The sequence below is a fragment of the Nanorana parkeri genome, unplaced genomic scaffold, assembly GCF_000935625.1.
Source record: "Nanorana parkeri isolate BGI_ZX_2015 unplaced genomic scaffold, ASM93562v1 scaffold375, whole genome shotgun sequence".
Classification (NCBI taxonomy): Eukaryota; Metazoa; Chordata; class Amphibia; order Anura; family Dicroglossidae; genus Nanorana; species Nanorana parkeri.
In genome coordinates this window covers 568,271-595,514 of record NW_017306643.1, presented here as the reverse complement: position 1 = coordinate 595,514, position 27,244 = coordinate 568,271, and the positions used below count along the sequence as shown (strand labels likewise).

The 27,244-nt window shown below is 41.7% G+C and overlaps 1 protein-coding gene across 1 annotated transcript in view; it reads right to left on the bottom strand.

The window, feature by feature from the left end:
- Positions 1–27,244, bottom strand: part of EDC4 (enhancer of mRNA decapping 4) — a 631,081-nt gene that overhangs the window by 40,716 nt on the left and 563,121 nt on the right. The window contains exon 25 of the mRNA XM_018559011.1: positions 11,162–11,381. Within this exon, the coding sequence (XP_018414513.1) occupies positions 11,162–11,381 (220 nt within the window). The remainder of the gene's footprint in view (positions 1–11,161; positions 11,382–27,244) is intronic.

Here is a 27,244-nt window from a genome sequence, read left to right as displayed (position 1 = left end):
AAATGCCAGACAACCAAAGATCCGCAAAAAGTAGAAGCCGACCCTCCACCCGGAGTACCAGGTGGGGCCGACCTACATACGAAAGAGGGCTGGTAACCAGCCTTGAGAGTCGAGGGAGTAGATGACTAGGAGGATCTACCGCCTGTGTCTGCAGAACCTTAGGGCCAAACAAAGGAGCCTGAGAGCCAAAAAGACAAGCCCAGACTTGCAACTCTGATCCTGCATTTGCCAGCATGAGTCAAAGCACGTTACTCTAACCACCTGTAAGGTGTTAGAACATACAGTATCAACCAGTGCAGCGCCGAACAGGTGATCCCCCAAAAAAGGGCAACCCAGTAAGCACTGTCTTAGAGGTCTGGGCACCTAACCAGCAAAGAGTAATGGCAGAAAACAACAACCACTCCGATACCAATGGCACGTCATTGGTTTCAAAAGCGCTTCAGGCGTTGCAAAAGTACTACAGAGGGTGCACCAGCAGGCCTGCCCGCTCAAAGTAGGTTTAAACAACTTGTTCATTAGTGAGCCCCAGGATCAAAGCCAGGCCACTTTAAGAGACTGAGCTACCACGGCCGAGACCAAAATGGGATGGAGAAAAGCTTCAGCTACAGTATAATGGAATAATGATATGATGATATAATGTTATGATGGAATAATTCTCCTGTAAAGATTTCAATGAGGCAAGCTCAAATTAGAGGACTGTTTTTTGTCAACTGCTCCACATGTGAGATACTTGATTGTCTTGGTATAAGACTCAATAGAGGAATATTTGTCTTGGTGATATAAATGTACTACCTTGAATGGTGTCATAAGGATGTTAGAGAAGTTGGTGTGATTGCTGTCAGTACTCAAATGTTTCAATGTAAGCCCCCAAATTTTAAATACAGTTGAATTTGCATCTCCACTTAAAACTGGAATGTATCAAATTTTGATAAAGGGCAAAAAGACAGGCCTCTGGACAATAATGTTATCTCACCCTCACCCAGTACATGTGAAGAATTATTCATCCCCAGACTCTCCTCTATCCCCACCGTCTGGTGTTGTGGATGTATATGGGGTCTCTGCGTACCTCTGCCACTCCTGGATCATGTATGCCTGGACAGCTCTGAAAAGAGGACGTGGAACTCTGTGTGTTGCCAGGTCTCCCGAGCTGCTTGTCTCTGTTCCTTGTCTGTGGAAAGGTTATTGGTTGGTTGGTCATTGTTACTTAAAGCGATTTGTCAGTTACAGTTGATACACTCGGCTGAGGTCTGTGCTGGTGTAATTCTTCATCTTGGGTACACACTACCTCCTGGGTAGTCCTGGCAGACCAAGCTTAATTTTACTTGCTTGTATCTTATCTTTATCAGCATATGTTGTAACTTCCATGTCAGTCTTTGTGATCTCAGCCGTTGCTAAATCATTGCTTCTTTGCTCACATATTGTAACTTTAAGGGTAGATACTTCTTTCTCAATCACAAGGAACATATAATTCAAGGAGTTTTGTGTGGTTATTTCACACCATTTTCCTCAAAGTCCAGTTTGTGACATTCCATCATGGGTTGATTTCGTATACAGGATCCTTTTTGAATTTTTTTACACCTGAGTGTACCAAGCACTCTGGAATTACTTAGACTATATCCGATTTACCCCTTTTTTGCAATTTTCTTGAAGAACTCTAGGAAAACATTGTATTAACCCTTGCAGTGGGGCTACCCCGAACTGCAAGGGTTAATTGCTTGATTGTGTCTAGATGCTAAAAAAAAAAGTCTGAAGGTTCATCCAGGTCATGGTATATCTGTAAAAATAAATCAAGGCAAGTGGACTTGCTGTATTTTTCTTGATACTTGTCTTTCTTCAGGGATGTAACCACCCTCCCTTCTTCTGTAGTCAGGTTTGATGGAGGTTGTTTGCCACTAGCCAGGGAGGCAGACACTTTTAGGTGAAGCTCTTCAGGCTCACCCTGTGGCATTTTGTTGCTGTGGATCGAGGATTCAGTAGCCGAGATATAATCCACTACATGGAAGATTATGGGTGAGATTGCGTAATTCAACCCCTTAGCAAGGACATCCATTTCGAGCTGGGTGAGAACCCTGTCTGAAAGGTTCTTCACACATCTCTATTTGTTTTGCAATGTCCTTGTTTCCTCTTTTCGCCTCCAAGGTGTTTTAGCACCTCTCTCTGGGCAGGTAATAACATCTGCTAGCTCCAATCATGCAAATACAATCAACACCTTATCTTGATGAGGTATCTGACCCCATGCTGGTTATGATTTACAGATTATGTTGATTAGAGCTAAGATATTTATTCCCAGAGAATTTCTGTCGAAGTAATTCTGAATTGGGAAAGCTGATCGGATGACCAGTGAAACATCTTCAAGAAAAATACAGCAAGTCCAGATGCCTTGATTTATTTTTTTTACAAATTTCCTCAGCATCCTCACATCTATTCTCTGGTATACAGCGTGATGATACAAGGATTCGTAGAGTCCTGCAGAGGAGGGGGAAAGAGGCTCTAGGGACCCAGTCTAAGAACAAGCCGGCTGGAATGATCGGGGAAGTATAACCTTTTTTTTTAGCACCTAGAAACAAATGAGCAGATAACCCTTGCAATGCGGGGGTAGCCTCACTGCAAGGGTTGATACAATGTTTCTGCTGGAGTTTTTGCCTTTACAGTAAGAAAAAACTTTAAGGATTAATAAAAAATTCATACTAGTATTAGCGAGAAGAAAAAAAAGGGGGGGGACATACAGAATTTTGTTGAGATCAACAAACAACTGAAATTCGTCCGGATAAGTAGATGGTGCAAAACTCAGACCCTTTCTAAGCAATGACTCCTGATTAGTATCAAGTTCAAAACTAGATATGTTAAATATCTTTGTGGTGCCAAAATCAGTCCTTGTTTGGGCTAAATTCTTCCTTTTTTTGTTCTTTTTTCCCTCCCCTCCTTCCTCTTCGTAAACAGGTTCTTCTATATCCCTTTTCTTTTTAATCCTTTTTAAATTTTTTCTTAGTATAAAGGCTATTAAATGAAATACATATTGGGCACGTGTGTGTGTACATATGCACATTGTTGGATGCCGGTGTGCATCTGTGCACACGCATATGTGTACAGAGAGACGCATGCGCATGCATATTTATATGCATTGTGTATGTTTGTGTTTTACTTAGGGGTGCTAGACCCCATCTTTAGTTTGTTGTTGGACTCCATCTTTATAAATGTATTCCCTATTAATAATGTTAACCACATATATAATATAAATTATACTGATGTGGTGCCGATTGGTGCGAGCAATGTTTCCTGTCAGTTTCCGTATGCCCCCCCTTTTTTTTTGCTAATGCTAGTATGACTTTTTTATTTATCCCTTTTAAAGTTTTTTTCTTAGTCTAAAGGCAATTTATTGAAATACATATTTTCAAGATGGTGGACTAATTAATAAGCTTACTGATTTATGGCTATTGCATCGATCTGTTTTTTTAATTTTTATATAGATGTGTATGTATTTTTAGGTGGCCGTTGCAAGGACACCTATTGTATCTGTTCAGATTATTATTATTTAGGGATGCTCCGATACAAGCATCGGTATCGGCGGCGATACAGAGTATTTGCATGGGTACTTGTACTCGTGCAAATACTCCGATACAAAAAACCTGTGCCGCGTCCGCCATCTTCAAGTACCCGAAACCGCCGCACACAGGACCTCCATAGCGTCTTCAACTAAACAAAATGGCCGCGAACTCCTCCTCCAAGTCCTCAGTCATCTGCTCCATTCTGACCTCTTCTCCCGCTGATGCTACTATGTAACTTCCTTGTTTTTCCCACTGGAGATTAATAAGTGTATTTCAGATACCAGCTGACACCAAAGCCTAATACGTTATACGAAACGTATTATCCTTTGGTGTCAGCTCATTAGCATATATGAATGAGAGCACATTATACAAACAGATCTGCATACCTTAAGATTTATAATTGTATGTCATGTTTTTTTGTAAAACCAGTTAGTGATATGATATTTATGTCCAAAACTGATATTTTATCTAATAAACTCTTTTTGTAATTGGAATACTTGTCCCGATCCTCTGTTAACCCTTTTTAAACCTGCCACTCTTGTTAGCTGGTTTATCTTTTTGGTATATATGGTTAATTTTGGTTACGGATCTGGTTGACAAGTAATTATGAGATAAAGGGTAATTTAAATGGTTCGGATCTCCAGGCAGAAACAAAATTGTTTTCTATTAATACTGCAGCACCGCATGGGGGCTGGGCACAAAAATGCTGTTTAACTGCATATATTTAAAAAAAAGACATTAAATATAGAAATAACTATGTAGATATTGCTAACTAAGGCTTGTATCCCCCTAGTGGGGAAAATAGATGAGCACGTGTCCAGACTCCAGACCAGAACACTGTATAGCGTGGCACAGCTACATCCAATTCTGCATACCTGGCTTTATATTATAAAAAAATGTAATAATAATATAAAGCCAGTAATACAGAATTGGATATAGCTGGGCCACACTATACAGTGTTATTTTCCTCACTAAGGGGATACAAGCCTTAGTTAGCAATGGCATGATAAATATTCATTTCATGTTCATGTTCTTCATAATATTAAGAAACTGACCTAAAATCATGATTTTGTATTGCTTTAGAAAAAATGTAACCTGTCCCTTTAAGAAAAAGTATCGGTAATTGATATCAGCGAGTACTTGAAAAAAAAGTATCGGTACTCGGTCTTAAAAAAGTGGTATCGGAGCATCCCTATTATTATTTTTATTATTATTAGGTGGCCAAGCAACGAAGGTGCAAGGACACCTCTTGTTATTGTGCTATTATTATTATTAGGTGGCCAAGCAATGAAGTAGCAAGGACACCTATTGTATCTGTTCAGATTATTATTAGGTGGCCAAGCTACGAAGTTGCTAGACACCTATTGTTATTGGTAAGATTATTATTGTTTGGTGGCCAAGCACAATGTGCAATATTCTGCAAACAATTTAAAGTCTGAAACCATTTATCAGAATAAATCCAAACGTTGCACATATGTCCAGGGCGACCTCTTCTACCGCGCTTTTAGAAATAGGCCCGATCCCACAATCAAAATGGCCGCTGCAAGCCAATGGTGTTTAGATAGTGTTATTAGTGTTATGGCCTTTTTTTCAAAAGCCTGTTATCAACGCACTGTTACTCACAAACTGATGCAACTTGACCCAATGGCAGAGCTCTGTGCTATGCCCAAACTTTTGCAACATAGAGGTCATAGGTCACATTGCCTGGCAGCCATATTGTTTTAGGTGATTATATTCAGCTCCATATTCAAACATCCGTTTCTCAGAAACTGATAAAGCTACAGATTTACAAATTGCTGTGTATAGTCATGATATGATCTGCATTCACAACTGAACATTACAAGTCAATTGGCCCCATGGTTCGGCGGCCATATTGAATTGTGTCAAATTCGACAAATAATTGTATTATTTTGATGCTCTTTTTTTCAAATGCTAATTATTGCCACACCGTTATGTAAAAACTCATGAAATTTGGAACAATGGTAGAGGACTGTGCTGTGTTTAAACCTTGGAAACATAAAGGTTATAGGTCACATGCTCTGGCGGCCATCTTGGTATAAGCAAACCTATTTCTGACAATTTTCAAACATCTGTTTTTTCATAACCGCTAAGACTACAGATATACAAATTAATATGTGAGTATATGGTGAGCTCTCCAGTCATATACGTTTATTACAAGTCATGTGACGGCATGGTTTGGCAGCCATTTTGGATTGTGCAATATTCTGCAAACAACTTAAACTCTGAAACCATTCATCAGAATAACTCCAAACTTTGCACATATGCCCAGGGCTACCTCTGCTACCACGGTTGTAAAACCAGGCCCGATTCCAAAATCAATATGGCCGCCACAAGCCAATCACTTTTAACATTGCATCAAATTGCATAAATGTGCATTTCTATCACTATTGAAGTATGTTATACATATGATAACTCAACATCATAACTGCCAAATACAAAATGGCATCCAGAGGTCACCAAGGTCGGCGGGCATTTTGAATTTGATTTTTTTTATAATTAATGAAATCATGTCCTTTTTTTTATCCCTCTAACTACAATATCTTCTCATGTGCTATGACCGGCTCTACTGCTTGGCCACCTTTTTTGCTGCTTGCAGCTATATTATTGTTATTATTATTATTCCGCCGCTTTTTTCAAATGCCTGTAACAAGTGCTCTGTAAGTCAAAAACTCATGAAACTTTGCACAATGGTACAGTCCTGTGCTCTGCAGAGCTTATTATAATATAGAGGTCATAGGTCACATGATGTGGCAGCCATCTTGTTTTTTTCGTGACGATTTTTGTAACTATTCAGAAACCTGCATCTCCAGAACCGCTAAATCTACAGATGTACAACTTGCTGTGTGAGCTTATGCTTTTCTCTGTTGCCACATGTGCTCATTAGCGCTCTATTGGTCACATGGTTTGGCAGCCATTTTGGATTGATTTCAACGATCAAAAAATATATCAAAGCGCTAGAGGTTTAAGTGGTATAAAACTTGGTGCAACCAAGTAATAAGTGAAAATTAGGGGTTAAGCGATCTGGCCTAAAACCCAAACTGATGCAACTTGGCCCAATGGTACAGCTCTATGCTATGCCCAAACTTTTGCAACATAAAGGTCATAGGTCACATTGCCTGGCAGCCATCTTGTTTTAGGTGATTATATTCAGCTCCATATTCAAACATCCGTTTCTCAGAAACTGATAAAGCTACAGACCAACAAATTGCTGTGTATATTCATGATATGATCTGCATTCACGACTGCACATTACAAGTCAATTGGCCACATGGTTCGGCGGCCATATTGAATTGTGTCAAATTCGACAAATATTTATATTATTTTGATGCTCTTTTTTCAAATGCTAATTATTGCCACACCGTTATGTAAAAACTCATGACATTTGGTAAAATGGTAGAGGACTATGCTGTGTTTAAACCTTGGAAACATAAAGGTCATAGGTCGCATGCTCTGGCGGCCATCTTGGTTTAAGCAAGCCTATTTGACAATTTTCAAACATCTTTTTTGTTCATAACCACTAAGGCTACAGATATACAAATTTCGAGGTGAGGATAAGTTGAGTTCTGCACTCATATATGTTTATTACAAGTCATGTGACCACATGGTTTGGCAGCCATTTTGGATGGTGCAATATTCTGCAAACAACCTAAACTCTGAAACTATTTATCAGAATAATTCAAAACTTTGCACATATGTCCAGGGCAACCTCTTCTACCACGGATATAAAACCAGGCGATGGATGGCTAGACGGATGATCGGAGCTGCTGCAATGGACGTCCGTTCAGCCTCACATCCTGGCCACCAAGCTAATCACTTTTTGACATTGCATCCAATTGCATAAATGTGCATTTATATCCCTAGTGATGTTAAACTTGTTATACATATGATAACGCAACATCATAACTGCCAAATACAATATGGCTTCCAGAGGTCACCAAGGTCGGCGGCCATTTTGAATTTGTTTTTTTTTTTATAGTTCATAAAACCATGTCCTTTTTTTTATCTCTCTAACTACAATATCTTCCCATGCGCTATGACAGGCTCTGCTGCTTGGCCACCTTTATTGCTACTTGCAGCTATATTTTATATTTATATTGATTGATAATTTATGTGGTATATGCAGTTTTATGAAACATTACATATTTTATTGTAAGCATATGTCATTTTTTATAAGCATGGATTATGCGCATATATGTTGAATGTATGTTTATAAGGTTGTGGATTTCTATATGGATTTTAATGTAGTTTTGTGCATAGGCCTCTACAAGCTCTATTAAGTACAAATACTGAAATCATGTTGATTATGAGTAAACAGATTGTGCCTTATCAGCTAATAATTTCAGCCTATCTTGCGGCTGTTTTAGTTTAATTAAGTCCTTTTGATTGGCTCAGGTTTGAACATCTCTGATTGGTTGAAATCTGATGACGAGCCGATGGTCTTGCTTAAAGTCTGTCTGTGCTTGAAGTGGTCAGGGTTCTGAGGAAGTGGGCATGCCCCAGAAACGCATTAACCCTTGCCACTCGCTGCTGGAAGATGACTTTGGTCCAGAGCTGCCTTGGCTGCGCTGTGGTTTCTGATGGGCGATAGCCTCCTGTAAGTACATTATTAAGCGATCCTGTAAGTACATACAATACGCTTGTGTCACTTTTCTCTTGTGAGTACATTATTAAGCGATCCTTCACATGGAGTGGGTGCTCTCCTTTTTTGTCATTCTATAGATGTTAAGGTTCCCTGCCTTGTGGAGCTGCCCCAGTGTGATTAGGTGGAATCAATTGAGGAGGGCTTGCTGTGATTCATTTGCGCTGGGAAGATTTTGAATTTACACAGGTTGCCGCCAGAACAAATCTTAGGATAGCCTTCCTTATATTTTGAATAGACCTGGGAAGCAATGATAATAATGATACTAAGGGACCACCCTCCATAGATGCTGACTCCAAAGAACGTTAAACCTCAAACACTGCTTCCCAGAACGGTTTTATTTTATGGCAGCTCCACCAGATATGCAAATGCATTCCCAACTCTCTGACATATCTCCAACATCTATCAGACCATTCCGGACTTACATGACTGAGCCCTTCTGGACAATATTTTAGATTTTTTTTCCTGATAAAAGGGGAGATAACAGATGCATATTGCATAGTAAATATCCTTTCCCATTCTTGCTCAGACAATTCTCTCCCCAGATCACATTCCCTCATAAGGCCATAAACTATCGATAAAAAATGTTCCATAGGTGATCTTAGGTCATAGGTCAATGGCCCTATTTAGGGTATTATAGGCCTTCAGATATCTTATATAATCCAATAGATGCACAGCCTCCAGCCATGTTTTCCCATTAATCTGCCTCTCTGGTCTTAACTCGATTTTAATTTGGTCTCTTCCTGGCTCTAATACATGCCTCTAATACAAACTGCGGGTTTCCTATAATAGGGGTTAATAGTCCAGTTCTTGGGGATAAATTATACTTAGTAAATAAAATATAATACACCCGTAATACTGGAATTGCTAGAAAAGACAAAGTAGACCGATGTGGTTTATATTCAATTGGTAGCCATGCAATATTTATGAGAGGTACTACATACATTTGTGCTTCCCCCTAGAAAGGTATGGCACACATTACAAGTCCCAGGAGAATATTAAATTAGGTAAACAGGACAAAGTCTTTTCACTGCAGGAGAACAATAGATACCTGCCTGGTACCTAGCAGTCTGGAGGTGATTAAACAAAGTGAGGGATTATTACCTAAACCTAATTACATCAGAGAATACAAATAGCTGATGCCAGGAAACCTGTTTTCACACTGATTCAAGATATAGAGTTTCTCATAAATTGAACCAGGGGCAGAGTTAACCCCTCATGTGTTGATGACTTCACATCCTGTACCTATAATGGGCACAGGGTGGCTTAAAAATAAGGGGTGGCTGAGGAACTATGGAAGGGATCTCCCAACACAAGTCCACAGTCTGGTCCAGGGCAGGATACTGGGGTATAGGGAAACACAAATAATATTTTGTCTGCTATATTAGGAATAGTCGACCATAGATGTTACTTAACCCCTTCGTGACTGACGACGTACAGTGTACGTCGCCAGCATCGGGGCTATTTAAACAGACTCCCGGCGACTTTTGCCGCCGGGACTCTGTGTAAAATTGAAAAGTCGACTGTCGGCTTTACAACAGAAGCGATTCTGGCGACTTACCTGTCGCCAGATCGCTTCTGTGTCCCGAAGAAGGGGCCGCCACCCTGCCGGACACCGCCGCCGTGCTTCCCGGGCTCCGTTGCCCCTCCTACGGGCCCGGGGTCCTTGGTGTCCGCGGGGAGGAGGTCGACGAACTTCCGTTCATCGATCCCCTCCCCATTCTATGGGACCGGGAGCGATGCAGATTGCATCACTTCCGGTCCCTGGGCTGTCAGTTCTGGGCTCCTGCAGCCCAGCTAAAAGCTATTGAAGTGCGATCTGCACTTCAATAGCTTATTTCCAGTGTAAAGGTGACACTGGGGGTCTTTTGGACCCCCAGCATCACCTTAAAGAGTACCTGTCACCACCATCTGCTATCACATGGGGGGGTTTGTAAGCCCCCCTTGTGATAGCAGTCAAAGTAAAGTAAAAAAAACCAAAAAAACTGTTTTTAAAATTAAAACCAAATAAATCTAATAATAAAAAACATGTTAAAAGTCCCCCGCCACCCCGCGCGTCGCCACGTAAACACGTGTCGGGTGCGCCTACGTATGAAAACGACGAACACGCACGCCGGAGCAATAATTCTAGGGCCAGTATTTTGGGCTATCTCTAAATTGATGACCTGTGGGGGCTTTTAAAGCGTCTTCTGTGGACTTTTTGGGGTACTGCAGTTTTGCGCCGTTTCACAGACGCACGCAATTTGTAAACTGAGCATGTTGGGTATCGTTTTACTTGTTGTAACCTCATCTTTTATATTTCATTTAAAAAATTGGTATTTTATTGTGTTTTGGGGCATTTAATTAAATTTATCACTACATTTTGGGGTTTAATAAGGAGTTGTGCTAATATTGCGCAACATTAAAATTTGCAACTACCACCATTATATTGTATAGGGTCTTGGCATTCAGAAAATATATAATGTGTGGGGGTTTTAAGTAATTTCCAGGCCTAAAATGTGGAATATAACATGGGTGCAAAAAAATGAGAAAAAGGCCTCAGTCATGAAGGGGTTAAAGACCAAGACAAAGTGTTTTTAAAAAAATTTGAAAAAAATGTATTTGTACATGAATTACAAAACACCATCACTGCGCACCTTGCCAAAGCCACTCTTCCAATTAATATAACCCCCTCCACAGCCAAGGCCCATAGTCAGTTGAAGAAGACAGGCCTGCTGTTCCCTCCAAACAGCTTCCGTCAAACTGGTGACTTTCGATCTTCTTGTTCTATGAACCTAGGGTAACCTTACAAGGTAATGTAAGCTCACAGGCTCAGTTTAGCAATGTATAGATTGTATTGAATTATAGGAAGCAGCTATAGATTGCACAATCCCTGAAATTATATTAGCACTGCTGTCAGAATTATACTTTTAACTATGGTATTGATAAAGGTGAAATAGTGTCAGAGAGTATATACCTGCTGGAAAGCTTGATTTAGGTTCCCTTGCTGCAGAAGTTGCAATATGTGCGTCTGCTGTGAGTGAAAGTCAAAATGGGAAGATGGTATTGGAGTCCCGGCAGCAGATCGCATTACATGCATAATGCTCGAGGTGACTGCTGCTTGCTGTTCCTTCATAGCAAGGTTTACTTCTTCCTTTATTATCCTTTGGACATGGTTCAGAATAGAGTCCTGCATACTGAAAATAAAGTCAGTGTAAGCATTTAAAACTATTAAGTGATAAAAGAATTATCAGAAATTAAAAATAATCTTCTAATACATAATTTCCATAATCAGTGCAAGCTGGAAACACTTTTTTTCAGGATAATGGTCCACTTGTAACCACACCACACCCATAAAACAACCCATATTTGTATTCACAACTACAAAATCATACCCATATTTTCAGAATGTCCTGAAACAATTGATCGAGATCAATAGAGTGCAGGCGTCAGAAGAAGGTAACACATGGAATAGAGAGGTCAGGAGGAGTAAGAAACGCATGAAGTATGAGGGTCATGAGTAGATAACACAGAGTACAGGGGTCATCAGTAGGTATCACATGGAGTACAGGGAACATCAGTAGGTAACGCATGGCGTACAAGGGTCATGAGCAGGGGACAGTAGCAAGTAACGCAAAGTTCAGAGCTCAGTAGTAAGCTAGGGTTCAGGGGTCAGTAGTAAGTAATGCAGAGTTCAGGGAACAGTAGTAACTAACACAGGGTTCTGGGGTCGGTAGTAAGTGATTTGAGGTTCTAGAGGTAGCCATCACATCATGTACACAACTGGCTGCATACGACTGCAGTTCACAACCACCAGGGACGCTGCTTGGGACATTTGTTTACCGGGGACAGATCAGAAATAACATCCATATATGGAGTGGCTGGTTTAAAGGGATTAACAGGTTCTTTTTTTTATCTCAACATCATTCACTAGGGCACACAGTATTCAACACCTGGTTATAGCTCCTGCCTCTAGAAAGTCTACCAAGTGGCAAAGGCAGTACAAGAAAAGGTGGTGAAGAAAAGGTTCCCTATCTAAGAAACCTCTTAACTGTGGAAAAACATAACCAATGAACCTCCCCCCCAAAAGAAAAAACAAAACAAAAAACAGCATGGTCTGCGGGATCTGTGTCTACCAATAAACAACAGGGGAAAAGTATTTCACATTGATTACAAAAAATAGGATTTTTGTACTTACTGTAAAATCCTTTTATCTGAGTCAATTTAGGGCGAACGCTTTATGCTAAGCAACCAAGGGTTGTACTGTAAGCTACAGAAGAAATGGACACAAGGTACATACAGGGCCAGATTTACTTTCTCTGCTGCCCCCAAGGCCAGGTTCCTCAATGCGCCCCACTCCCCACCAACCCCCCCCTCCCCAATGGAGAATAGCAGCCAGATGGGGGGGCGGCAGAGTTGGTTTTATTTTTTATAATTTTTTAATCTTGTTTTTTACTTTTGTTTTAATTTTTCAACCACTGTTTTATTTTTTATAATTGTTTATCTAATTATTAAATACTTTATTGATTTTTTTTATTTTAATTAATTTATCTTATTTTCTACTTTTTACATTTTAATTTTTTTAAATCAATTTTAGTTTTTAAATTTTTACTTAACTTTATTGCTATCACATAGGAGCTAACAAGCCTTCTTTATTGAACCTGTCATTTCTTATACACTGTGCTGGCTCTCCTGTGACAGCTTAGATGGGGAAGGCTGCGAGTACAGCTCCTCCATCTCAGTGTTTACATAGAGCAGAGTGGGGAACGGACGTTCTCTGCTCTGCTCCCCATTCCGAAGAGAGCATCTCCATCTCCGGAGAGAGACGGCTGGCAGGGGAGGGGGGGAACAGACCTGCATCCCTGACATCGCCAAGACCCCTGGTACACAGCGAGCTGCAGCTTCCCTGCTCTACATTTAGCTCTGCTTGCCCAAAGCAGGGCTAAATGTAGAAAAAAACTGCCCACCCGGAACTGCATGTCCCGGGCATCAGGAGATAGGAATTTCACACCCCGGCTGTCTCTCTACTCCCTGCTACCCCAAGGCTGGGCCTCGGTGGCCTTGTGGGAAGTCCGGCCCTGGGTACATAGAAAACTGAAGTCCAGGCCCCTTGACGCTATAGCCTCTCCGAACTTACACCCCCTCAGCTCTAGCAAGCAGTCCAAAGAGATAAAAAGATAGAATAAGTGGGGTGGGAGCTGGGTCCTTCAACAGAGAAAATAATTGTATGGTGAGCATAAATAACCTATTTTCTACAGGTGAAACTCGAATAATTAGAATATCGTGCAAAGTTCATTTATTTCACTAATGCAACTTAAAAGGTGAAACTAATATATGAGATAGACTCATTACATGCAAAGCAAGATAATTCAAGCCGTGATTTGTCATAATCGTGATGATTATGGCTTACAGCTCATGAAAACCCCAAGAACCCCAAATCGACAACCTCAAAAAAGTAGATTATTACATGCAATCAATAAAACAAGGATTGTACATAGAACAATATCGGACCTCTGAAAAGTACAAGCATGCATATGTACTCAGTACTTGGTTTGGGCCCCTTTTGCAGCACTTACTGCAATTACTTTTGCACGATATTCTAATTATTCGAGTTTCACCTGTATATATCATTCATTGAGGGGTACAGCTTTATTTATAATATACAACCAAGGGACATGCAAGACCAGTCCAATCTGAACACAGGCGAATCAGCCTCTTACAGAATGTTTTGATCTAAACTAGCATCTGCAGAGGCAAATGCACTGACCTTGTAGAACTTAAGAGACGGTATGAATAGAAAACCAGCCTTACAGATCTGGGACACAGTGGGCTAATTATGATAAGCCTAAGAAGCACTTACTGCCCTAGTGGAATGGGCTTTAACAGGAAAAGGAGGCACTTTATTTTGCAACTTATAGGTCTGTGCAACGGCCTGTCAAATCCACTTAAAAACCATGGATCTGGAAGCCACAGAACCTCTTTTAGGACCTTCTGGAATAGCAAACAGGCAATCCATCTGCCTAAAAGAGGCAGTGGTCTAAAGGCAACCCCTGATGACCTGGTGAACCAGACACAAAAAAGGCAGCACAATAGCCTCAAAGGGAAAAAGCAGAGACCACTCTGGAAAAAAAAGCACCTTGGTCACAAAACAACCTTGTCATTATGTAGAATAAAGTGGGGCTCCCTACAGGACAACACTGATAACTCAGAGACCATTCTAGCTGAAGTGATCACCACAATATGCCAATCTGCATGGTGAATACCGCTGTGACAGATGTGAGCAGGTTGCACTCCTGAAAGCTTACACTAGAGATCTGGAAGAATGTATTGCAACACTGAGGAGGCTTGACAACCTTGAAAAGAGTCTTCTGCTCACTGAGCAGGCAGTTAATGGGGTTGATGTGGAGGGTGGAGGGGTAAACGGGGATGATCAGGTAGGAAGTTGGGTTACTGCAGCTAGAGGGAGTAGCAAAGGCTCACAGAAAAGGAAGGCCAGTCCTGTGTTTGAGCACCCACACAAATTTGCTAAGTTGGTTGAAGATGTGCGGGTGGCAAACTCAGAGTTGGCAGTCTTAGATGTCACTGCTACCCCTAACAGCCAGGAGAGTGGCATATCTAGTCCAGGTGGTGAAGGTAATGCAGGAAGACCTAGACAGGTTGTGGTATTAGGGGATTCTATAATTCGGAGCACTGATAAAATAGTTTGTTGCCCACCTCAACTGAATGGTTTGCTTTCTCCCTGGTCCCAGGGTACGGCATGTGGTGGGCCAGGTGGACAAATGACTAGGAGGGGCTGGGCATGACCCAGCTGTCTTGGTCCATGTTGGGACCAATGACCGAATACATGGAAGATGGAGGATCCTTTAAAATCAATTTAGAGAACCAGATTGCAAACGGAAGTGAAGGAATATTGGCTGTGCCGTGCACAACACAGGACTGGGTAGACAAATTAATGGGGGGAGCTGGGCATGACCCAGCTGTCTTGGTCCATGTTGAGACCTATGACAGAATACATGGAAGATGTAGGATCCTTAAAAATCAATATAAAGAACTAGGTTGCAAGCTGAAGGAAGGACCTCCAAGGTAAAATTCTCTGGAATGTTGCCTGTGCCATGCGCAACACACGACAGACAGTGGAAGCATGAGAACTAAATGCATGGCTGAAGACCTAGTTTAAGAGGGAAGGCTTTGGGTTTCTAGAGCACTGGGTTGACTTTTCATTGGGGTATAATCTATATGCTAAAGATCGTCTGCACCTAAATGGAAGGGGGTGTGCAAGGGGAGAGGTTCATGGGAAGGTTGGAGGAGTATTTAAACTATGATTGAGGGTAGGGATGCTCTAATACCACTTTTGTAAGACAGAGTACGAGTACCGATACTTTTTTCAAGTACTCGCAGATACCAATTACGATACTTTTTCTTAAAGGGACAGGTCACATTTTTTCTAAAGCAATACAAAATCATGATTTTAGGTCAGTTTCTTAATATTATGAAGAACATGAAATGAATATTTATCATGCCATTGCTAACTAAGGCTGTATAGTGTGGCACAGCTATATCCAATTCTGCATACCTGGCTTTATATTATAAGAACTTTATAATATAAAGCCAGGTATGCAGAATTGGATATAGCTTGCCACACTATACAATAATACACTGTTAACAGAATACACTGTTCTGTTCTAGTGTGGCACAGCTATATCCAATTCTGTATAACTGGCTTTATATTATTATTAAATTGTTTTATAATATAAAGCCAGGTATGCAGAATTGGATATAGCTGTGCCACACTATACAGTGTTCTGGTCTGGAGTCTGGGCATGTGCTCATCTATTTTCCCCACTAGGGGGATACAAGCCTTAGTTAGCAATATCTACATAGTTATTTCTTTATTTAATGTCTTTTTTAAAAATAATATATGCCGTTAAACAGCACTTTTCTGCCCAGCCCCATGCGGTGCTGCAGTACTAATCTGCTGTGTCGTCTTCTCCGTCTGCTTCAGCCACTCTGTGTCACAGCCTAGTCATCTGCTCCATTCTAACCTCTTCTGCCACTGATTGGCCGATTGGATGATGGCAGGCTTCCTCACCAGTCACTCACCAATCAGCGGCAGAAGAGGTCAGAATGGAGCAGATGACTGAGGACTTGGAGGAGGAGTTCGCGGCCATCTTGTTTCATTGACGATATGGAGGTCCTGTGTGCGGCGGTTTTGGGTCCTTGAAGATGGCGGACGCGGCACAGGTACTCGTTTTTTGTATCAGAGTATTTTCACGAGTACTCATGCAAATACTCGGTATCGCCGCCGATACCGATGCTTGTATCGGTATCTGAGCTTTCCTAATTAAAGGGGGGAGGGAGTGTTAGACTATAATGGGGCAGATAAGTCATACAGGGGTGAGACTATAATGGAGGGTGGAACAGGGGAAGATGGGGGAGGGAAATTGAATTGGATAAGGAGATTCCCATGTTGCAAACAGACATTGGGGATTAAAGTACTATTTGTACTAGAAAAATAGATACATTACAAGTGAAAAATGTAAAAATGGCTTGAATTGTTTGTTAGCCAATGTCAGAAGTTTGCCAAACAAAATGGGAGAATTTGAAGCTTTGGTGCACGAGGATATGAGCATATGATATAATTGGTATTGTTGGATCTTGGCTTGGTTCTTCACATGACTAGGATGTTAATAATACACCTGGCTATGCTCTCTTTGGGAAAGACCAGGTAAAACAAAAAGGTGGCGGTGTTTGTCTCTAAAAAAATGTGAGTGTAAAAGAGGACTTTGTTGATGTCACACACTGTGTGTGATGGTGCTGAGACATTAAGGGTGTTTGTATACTGGTGTGCATAATGCAAAGGTAATTGTTGGAGTTTGTTACAGGCCCCCTAGTGTTAATGAAGAGGTAGAGACTCAGATCCTTAAACAGATAGAAAGGGCTGCAAGGGCAAGGACAGTTGTATTAATGAGAGATTTTAACTATCCTGACATTGACTGGCATAATGGCACTGCTGGAACAATAAAAGGGCAGACATTTATAAACTTATTACATGAAAATGTTATGGTACAGTTTTGTAGAAGCCCCAACTAGAAATGATGCTCTGCTGGATCTGGTAATCTCAAACGATCTGGAGCTTATTACAAATGTTAATATAAAAGAGCATCTGGGTAGCAGTGACCACAATATGATTTCATTTAACTTAAGCTATAAACAACACGCACATACTGGAAAAATAAAAACACAACTTCAGGAGAGCAAAATTTGCAATGCTGAGGGCTCTTCAAGACTTAAGGTGCCCATACACCTTACAATTATTGTCCGGAATTTGGCCAGTTGATGTGAAGTGCACAGCCGCAATTACTGTACAACTGGCCGAATTTCATCTTTTAAGCAGACTAGAAAACTTTCATCGAGTTGGACAAAAATCTCCAGATTAGTGGCATTTTTTACAACAAAAAGATGAAAACTGCAGATACGCAAACGAAAAACTGTTCTTTCGATCGACGAAATTCAGCTGGTTAGTGGCGCTGATGAACGATAATCGCAAACTACATTGGCTTGTGCATAATGGGCCATTGAAGGAGGGTGCGATGCCAGAACAAAGAAACTTGTACAATGGTTGTAAGGTGTATGATCACCTTTAGACTGGGAGGGAATATTGGCATTAAAAAACACAGAACATAAATAGGTATGTTTCAAATCAGTTGTTTACAAACATACTGCAAAATATATTCCCGTAAGCAATAATTTTAAAAAGGCTAAAAGTAAAACCTATGTGGCTCATATCCAATGTTAAAAAAAAGCCATAAAGCATAAGACAAGGGTGCAAAAAAAATGTAAAAAAAAATGAAGGAACAGTCATTTGAAAGTTGCAAAGAATATAACAAAATAAGAAAAAAGGAAATAAACATTGCAAAGATTCAAAACCAATGACAGGTTGCAAAAGGGTGCACGACAAACCCTCAAAAATTATTCAAATATACAGTATTAAAAAGATGAGGTCTGAGCATGTCGGCCCCTTACAAAATAACTCAGGAGTTGGTAACTGGGGACAAAGAGAAGACAAATCTATTAAATACTTTCTGCAGCTCCGAGTACACTAAGGAACACAGTGGAACTAAAGTCCACAATGGGGATGGCGGTGCCACAGCCTCTAATGAACCACAATGGTTCACAATTGATATGGTCTAAAACAGTTAGACAAAATTAAGGTGAACATAACAAACGGACCAGATGGCTTACACCTCCACATGTCCTCATAGAATTGAGCTGTACAATTTCAAAGCCATTGTATCTAATTTTTAGAGACTCTCTAATGACTGGCATGATACCAATGGATTAGCGTAAGGCCAAATTGGTGCCTATATTTAAATATGGATCAAAGTCTTTACCAAGGAATTACAGATCTGTAAGCTTAACTGCCATAGTTGGGAAGATACTTGAACGTTTGATAAAGGATCACATGCGCATTTTATTGCTAGAAAATAATATATTATAAGCGATAGTCAGCATGGATTCACAAAAGACAGAAGATGTCCAACAAATCTACCTTCTTTGTATCAAGAACTAAGCAATAAATTAGACAAAGGAATGGCTGTGGATATAGTATACTTGGACTTTGTAAAAGCGTTTGACACCATTCCCCACAGGAGGCTAATGTATAAGTAAAGGTCTGATGTAGAGCATTAAGTCTGTAATTAGAGCATTAAATGTGTAATTGTATAGAAAGTTGGCTTAAAGGCCGTATTCAGAGTGGTGATTAATGATTCATACTCTGAATGGTCTGAGGTTGCAAGTGGTGTCCCTCAAGGATCAGTGTTGGGTCCCTAAATGTTTAATCCATTTATAAATTATATAGTTACATAGTTACATAGTATTTGAGGTTGAATAAAGACATAAGTCCATCAAGTCCAACCTATTGTTGATGTGTGCGTATGGGTATACACACACACACATATATATATATATATATATACATACATACATGTTCATACACATATATACATGTGCATACACACATACATATATACGTACAAACACACCCTCACATAGGTCCTTGTATCAGTTCATTCTTAATTGTACCTGTACCCCTGTATGTTATGGTTTCTCAGGAAATCGTCTAAAAGCTTCTTGAATGATTCCACATTCTTAGCTGAGATCACCACCTCTGGCAGCGAGTTCCAGACCATAACCGCTCTAACTGTGAAGAACCCCCTTCGCCCCTTGTGCTGGAATTTCTTTTCCACCAATTTTAGGTGGTGGCCCCTAGTCTTTGTTACGGAGTTAATTGTAAAGAGTTTGTTGCTAATGTTACTGTCACCATTAAACAATTTGTACATGAAAATTATGCCCCCCCTTAATCTCCTTACTTCTAACGTGAACATGTTTAAATTTAGTAGCCTTGTCTCATAGCTCTGGTCATCCATTCCCCTAATTAGTTTGGTTGCCCTCCGCTGGACTCTTTCAAGCTCAAGGGCGTCCTTTCTGTGGACTGGTGACCAAAACTGGACCGCATACTCCAGATGAGGCCGAACCAGTGATGTATAAAGTGGCACAATTATGGACTCGTCTCTGCAATAAATACCCTTCTTAATACAGGACAGGACTCTACTTGCTTTGTTTACAGCAGTCTGGCACTGCAAGCTATCAATCTGTGGTCTACAATAACACCCAAATGTTTTTCTATTTCTGACTTCCCTAATGGCATACCCATAATTGTATAGCCCATTTGCTTATTTTTATTCCCAAAGTGCATTACTTTGCATTTGTCGACATTAAACCTCATCTGCCATATATTACCCCTATTTCATCCAGGTCCTCCTGTAATGTTAAACTGTCTAGGTCCGTTTCTATTACCCTCCCGATTTTGGTATCATCAGCAAACACTGAAACATTCCTACTCGCACCCTCCCCGATGTCGTTAATAAATAGGGTGAACAGCATGGGGCCCAGCACAGAACCCTGAGGCACATCGCTCATGACAGTAGCCCATTCTGAAAAGCTGCCATTTATAGATACTCTTTGTACCCGTTCCTGTAACCAGTTCTCTATCCATGTACATACCATCCCATCTATGCCCATGGATCTCAGCTTGCATAACAAGCGTTTGTGTGGCACCGTATCAAAAGCCTTTGAGAAATCCAGATATACCACATCCACCGGTCTCCCTCCATCCAGATTTCTACCTACCCCCTCATAAAAAGTTAGCAGGTTAGTCTGGCAGGAACGGTCCTTCCTGAACCTATGCTGATTGTCATTGACTATACCATTATTCTGAACATATTCTACCAAATAGTCCTTAATCATTCTCTCCAACACTTTACATACCACCGATGTAAGACTAACTGGTCTGTAGTTCCCCGGTTGGCATCTTGCCCCCTTTTTGAATACTGGGAATACCGTAGCCCTCCTCCAGTCACTTGGAACTCTAACAGGTCATTAAAGAGTCCTTAAAAATTAGGAATAATGGTTTTGTTATAACCTGGCTTAGTTCTTTAAGCACTTTGGGGTGGAAGTTATCTGGTCCCACTGCTTTATCTGCATTAAGTTTTGCAAGTCTTTGTAGTATCTAATTTTCCGTCAACCACTTCGGTATATTTTGTGCTGAACTATGTGTTTTATCATGTACATTAAACCCGTCTTTTTCCTGAGTGTATACTGAGGAGAAAAACGTGTTCAGCGCCTCGGCTCTCTCCTTGTCGTTTGTGACTATCCTCCCGTTTTCGTCCTTTATTGGGCCTATCTGCTCCTTTCTCACCTTTTATATATTGGTAGAATTTTTCGTTTTTTTTTTAAACTAACTGTGGCAATATGCCTTTCGCACTCTATTTTAGCTGTGCTGATTACTAGTTTGCATCTTTTATTACATTCTTTGTAGCTATTAAACGCTAATGCTGACCCCTCCATCTTATATTTTATAAATGCAGCTCTCATGTCCTTGATGTGTTGTTTTGCAGTTTTACTTAGCCATACAGGCTTAGTTTTCGATCTTTTACTTTTGTTACCCACGGTATACACTTGGCAATAGCAATATACACTGAGTGGCCAGATTATTATGACCACCTGACGTTTGTAGGCAAATTAGCTATAATTTGGCGCTGAAGTTGCTAGAGGGCCAGACCATTATAAATAGGGAAGCAGGTTGTTTACCACGACAGTAGAAGTGATTTCTTTCTGAAGATATGGGTAAACAACACGATTTAACAGCCTTTGAACGTGGGATGGTTGTTGGCGCTCAGAGCCATGGAGCGAGTATCAGCAAAACAGCAGAATTCGTTAAATGTTCAAGAGCATCTGTTGTTAAAGTGTTTAAAGACTGGACTGTCAGCCGAAAATCTGGGTCTGAACGTGCGAATTGTGGCCGTCAGCGACTAGTCAATGTTAGGGCAGAACGGAGAGTGGCAAGACTGGTACAAGACCACAGAAAGGTAACAGTGCATCAAATTACTGCAGATCTTAATCAGGGATCCTCTCAAATGATCTCTGAACGCACTGTTCGCCGTACACTGCATCGTATGGGATATGGAAGCCGAAGGCCTGTTCGAACACCTTTGCTGTTTGCAGTTAACAAGATAAAACGTCTCCAATTCGCACAGGAACACAAGGATTGGACAGTCGAGCATTGGAAAAAAGTAATGTGGTCCGATGAATCACGTTTCCAGTTGCATCAGGCAGATGGCAGAGTGAGAATTTGGCGGAAACAGCATGAAAGCATGCACCCCACAGGCATGAGTACAACCCTTCAAGCTTGTGGGGGAAGTGTTATGCTTTGGGGCAAGTTTTCCTGGCATGATTTGGGCCCTTTAATTCGTGTGGAACAACATCTGAATAGCACAGCATACCAAAGTATCGTTGCTGATCAAGTTCATCCTATCATGTTAATGGTGTATCCCAATGGAGATGGCTTCTTCCAACAAGACAATGTGCCATGCTCGTGTTGTGCAAGAGTGGTTTCAAGAACATGAGGGAGAATTTACCATGCTTAGGTGGCCCCCACAATCACCAGATCTCAATCCAATTGAGCATTTGTGGGACGAAGTTGAAAGAGCCATCAGGCAGCTGGTTCCACAACCATCAAATCTCACAGAACTGGACAGTGCTATTCATCAGGCATGGTGTCAGATTCCTCACATCACCTTTCAACATCTCGTGGAGTCAATGCCAAGAAGAATCGCCGCAGTACTGATGGGGTGGTCATAATAATCTGGCCACTCAGTGTATAATGTGTTCTCAAAACAGTCCCACACTTGGTCCGACTTCAGGTTGTGGAATACGTTTTTCCATTTGATGTCCTACACTAGTTGGCGTCGTTTATTAAAGTTAGCCTTTCTGGAATTTAGGGTTCTTGTCCATCCAGCCCACTTCCCTTTCCTGTATCCAATGTTGAAAGTAATCACATTGTGAGTTAGTACAATTTCTGTGTTTGCAGATGACACCAAGCCAGAGGCGTAACTAGAAACCTCAGGGCCCCAGTGCAAGAAACCATTAAGGCCCCAGTGCGTTCTGGCCCAATTTGGTGCTGGAACACTGGATTGCATCCCGGCCGGCCCACTGTTCCTGGGGTGGGAGGGGCGTGGCAATGCACTAAAGTCAATGGCACCACAGGCACACCCCCTGGCCACAGTGCAATTGCCTGCACCGGAACGCATGGCAAATCAATGCCTGCGTTCTGATGCGCTCAGAAAAAATAGTGCATGCAAATAGAGTTCCCTGACGAATTTGCCAGGCAGACAAGTGACAGACACAGCCTCTCCATCCCCGCACAGCCACCCGTACATGCAGAGCGGAAGGGGAGGCACTATCTAGGGGGGGGGGCCCTCTGCTTCCTCTCTGCCCCCCCACCCCAACAGGCGGAATGCCAGGGCCCGGTCGGAATTGCAGCCGATGCGACCCTGGTAGTTCCGCCAGTGCACCAAGGTATGTTTTGGAATATAGTCCGCCAGGATGTCTCCAACTTACAAGCAGACCTGAATGCCCTGTTTGATTAGGAATCTGTTTGGCAAATGAGGTTTAATGTTGATAAATGTAAAGTTATGCACCTGGGGACTAAAAACATGCAGGCTTCATACACTCTAGAGCAGTGGTTCTCAACCTGTGTAACCTCAGTACCCACAATTGTCCTTGGTCATTTAGTCGCAACCCAAGTCACACTGCAATGGAACGCACGACACTGCTGTACCGGGCGTTCAGGTGCAGGCTATCGGACTGTGGGCGGGAGGTGCGTTTGGGATGTCACTTACATTAATGGCAATGCAAAACACCTTCCACACCAGAACATGCAGTAGATGCCTTTGCGTGGTACAATGCATTAATTGCATGTAACTGTGTGATTATTGGACTGTATTAGTGTGAATGGATCCTCAAAAACATTGACAGACACACACAACCACAGACACAATCTCAAACTCCCAAAAAAAATTCAAATATTTTTTTCCTTTTTTGCACCAAGTCTCCCTACCTTACGAGAACTGGATTGAATCTTCAGCCAGGGCTCGAGTGTGGGCTTCTGTGCTGTGATGGAGCTCCATCTATATGTGCATTGCTGGTTCAGCTCCCTTACATGTCCTGTAGAGGTGCTGGGAGCCAGAATGTGAATGTGACCTCACTGCAGTTCAGGCACCTCTGCAGGGTACGTTAGGGAGCTGTAAACAATACACGTATGGATGGAGCTCCCTTTGGGCCGTACTTCCTGCCCACCCCAAGCTGACACGTAGGGTCGGGCAGCATATTTTCAATGGCCGCTTCGCGCGAGAACTGACAGTGTTGCGCTGGGGGAGGCTAAGGAGTCTCTCACCTAGAAAAGTGGAAGGCACAGGAGGACCCACCAAACACTGGGTCGCGACCCACTTTTTAGGTCATGACCCACCAGTTAAGAACCAAGGCTCTAGAGGGAGTATATTTAGGGGAGTCAATGATAGAGAAAGATCTGGGTGTTCTGATATAATAAATAAAAGCATGCAATGTCAAGCCACAGTTTCTAAAGCAAGCAAAATACTTTCTTGTATTAAAAAGGTATAGACTCTAGAGAGAGACATAATCCTGCCCCTGTACAAAGCATTATTAAGACCTCATCTGGAATATGCAGTTCAATTTTGTGCACTGGTTCACACAAAGGATGCTATGGAACTAGAGAAAGTGCAGAGAAGGGCAACTAAACTGATGAGGCATGGAGGAGCTCAGCTACGAGGAAATATTAGCTGAACTGAATTTGATCTCTCTTAAGAAGAGGTGATTCGAGGGGGGATATGATCAACATGTATAAATACATAAATGTTCCATATAGTAAGTTGGTGCCAAATTTCTCACTTTAGGGTCACTGCAAAGGACAAGAGGGCACTTTTTGAATCTGGAGGAAGAGAGGTTTAACCTTTGCATATGGAAAGGCTTCTTCACAGTTAGAGGCTAGTTCTAGCCAGCTCAGTTAACTGTTCTAAAAAAAAAATCTGGATGCATTCCTAAATTCACTGATTACTACTAGATATTGGCTTCTTATAATGTATAATAAGCACAAGAGATTGTTTATCCATGGAATATCAAATTCCCTTATGGGATCAGGAAGGAATTTTTGTTCCCATGGGAGCAAATTGAACCTTGCTTTATAGTGTTTTTTTTGCCTTCCTCTGGATGAACAGTGGGTAACTATGGGCATAGTGTTCTGTTTTAGGTTTTTCTTTTTCTCTTAGCTCTCTATAGGTTGAACTCGATGGATTTGTGTCTTTTTTCAACCTGGCTAACTATGTAACTAAGACACAAATCCTGTTCTCTTGATCTTACATCACAGGACACCAGAAGTTAAATTCGTATACCACTGGGATGTTCAAACGCAGTCCAACAATAATCAACCCAACAGGGAAGCAGAACAAAAAGTGAGCACATGCAAAAGAAAAAAAAAAAAAAGGCCACCTGCAGAACCTTATGGCCAAAACTGACAACTGCAAAGGGCTAAAAATCTAACTGGTAGAACCTGACAAAGGAGTGATCCATAGATCAAGTGGCAACCTTACAGATTTGAGAAATAGGTCTGATGCTGATATGCCCAAAAGATGCCAATGCTTCTGGTAAAATGTGCCATGACAGGAAAAAGAGGGTCTTTCCTCTTAGGCCTGGGTAATGGTCCTATGAATCCACCTGGCAATGGTGGAGCAAGACTCTCAGGGATGACAAAAGAGCATTAGATTTACAGATAGAAGCAGTGGCTGAGAGAAAATCTTGCACGGCCCTAGGCACTTGAAGCCAGTGAAGGTACTGTATATATCTTGATGTTTTGGAGCAGAACATAAGGAAGGCAACACAATGTTCTAGGTAAGGTGGAAGGCAGAAACCAGATTGGAAAGGAAGGCATTAGAATCACTTTATCCTTGGGGATAACCAGAAAGGGTTCCTTGAAGGTCCAGGCTAACAGCTTAATAACCAATCTTGCAGAAGTTATGACAATGATCAAGACCACCTTGCAAATGACTAAGGGCGGAGGGATATTCACAAGTGGTTCAAGGGGTGGCTTCTGAAGAGCCAACTATATGGGACTGAGGTCCCATTGCATCACCAAAACCCATACAGGGAGGACAATATGTGCAACCTCCTGCACAAAAGCCTTCACCAAAGAGTGACAGGCAGCCAGTCTCTAGAAAAGGATTGCTAAGGCATCTTTTGATTTGATAGTAATTAGGGCCAAGTGCTGGTCCAGGTCAGACTGGAAGGAAGGACAGAATGCATTGTAGGCAGTACTTCCTAGGAAGAAACTTCCTAGCCTCGCACCAGCCAAAATAAGACTTTCAGGTGCAATGGCAGACCTTGCGAGAGGTTGACTTCCTAGCTTTAAGGAGACTATCTGTAAAAAATAAATCAAGGCAACTGGACTTGCTGTATTTTTGTTGAAGATGTTTCACTGGTCTTTTGACCAGCTTTCTCAATTCAGAATGATGACCAGTGAAATTTCAAGAAAAATACAGCAAGTCTAGTTGCCTTTATTTATTTTTACCATGACCTGGATGAACGAGAACCTTCACAGACATATTTAAGGAGACTAGGAATGACATCTTCAGGAAGACCCCTAATTTTCAAGGCCTGGGCTTCAACAGCCATGCCATTAAAACCAGCGACCGAGAAGCATGGGGAAACACTGGTCTGTGGGACAGGAGGTCTAGAGTATCTGAAGTACCCAATGAGAGTCTGCTAGGAGCTTTACCAGTTGGCAATGATCGGGAACAACAGAATGCCCTCAGACGCAATCCTGCAAAAGAGGCAAAGTAATAAATTTAAGGCAGGGAAGGCATAGACCAGACTAAACTGATCCCAGGGAGTCACACTAAAGAATCCACAGCGATGGTCCAAGGATCCCCTGTCCTGCCAACAATTCTGTCCTGTTTCTAGTTGAACCGAGATGCCAGAAGATTCACGCTAGCTGTCTTCAACCTGTGACACAGGGCTCGAAACACTTCTGCATTTCTGTGACCATTATCTTGGGTCAAGTTGTTGACTGCTGAGGTTGTCTGCCTGACAACTTTCCACACATGGAAAGTAGAGTTCTACCCATGCTAGAGCCAAACCCATGTTTCTTTAAGCAGGTCTTTTGTCTAACTAGATCCTGGACTGTGGGGTCCAGAAATAAAGAGACAGCCAAATCATCCTGATCAGGGCCAGAGACTCCTTTTGATGACCAGGTCCCTTGAATTGAGAGGCTCTCCAGAAATGCTCCCCAGCCCAACAGGCGCAGGTAGTGATGGTGGGCAGGATAAATGGAAGTGTGTAAGTATGCATCCTTAATGTGAAATAAGGCCAGGGAATCACCCCAGATGAAGGAATGATATGACAGAATGGAAGGATTCTATCCAGAACTTTTGGACTTGCAGGAACCAGATGAGGATGTTCAGATCTAAAATATGATGAGCCACTTTCTTGGACTTGGGGCCAGTGAACAGAGTTGAATAGAACCCTAAAACCTTTCTGCCTCCAGTTGGGTACTATGACCCCATGAAAAAGGAGCTGATCCAATGCAGCAGAGAGATCAGCATATCCCTGGGGAAACTAGGACAGAGAAGAAAACAGAAAGGGGAGGTAGGGA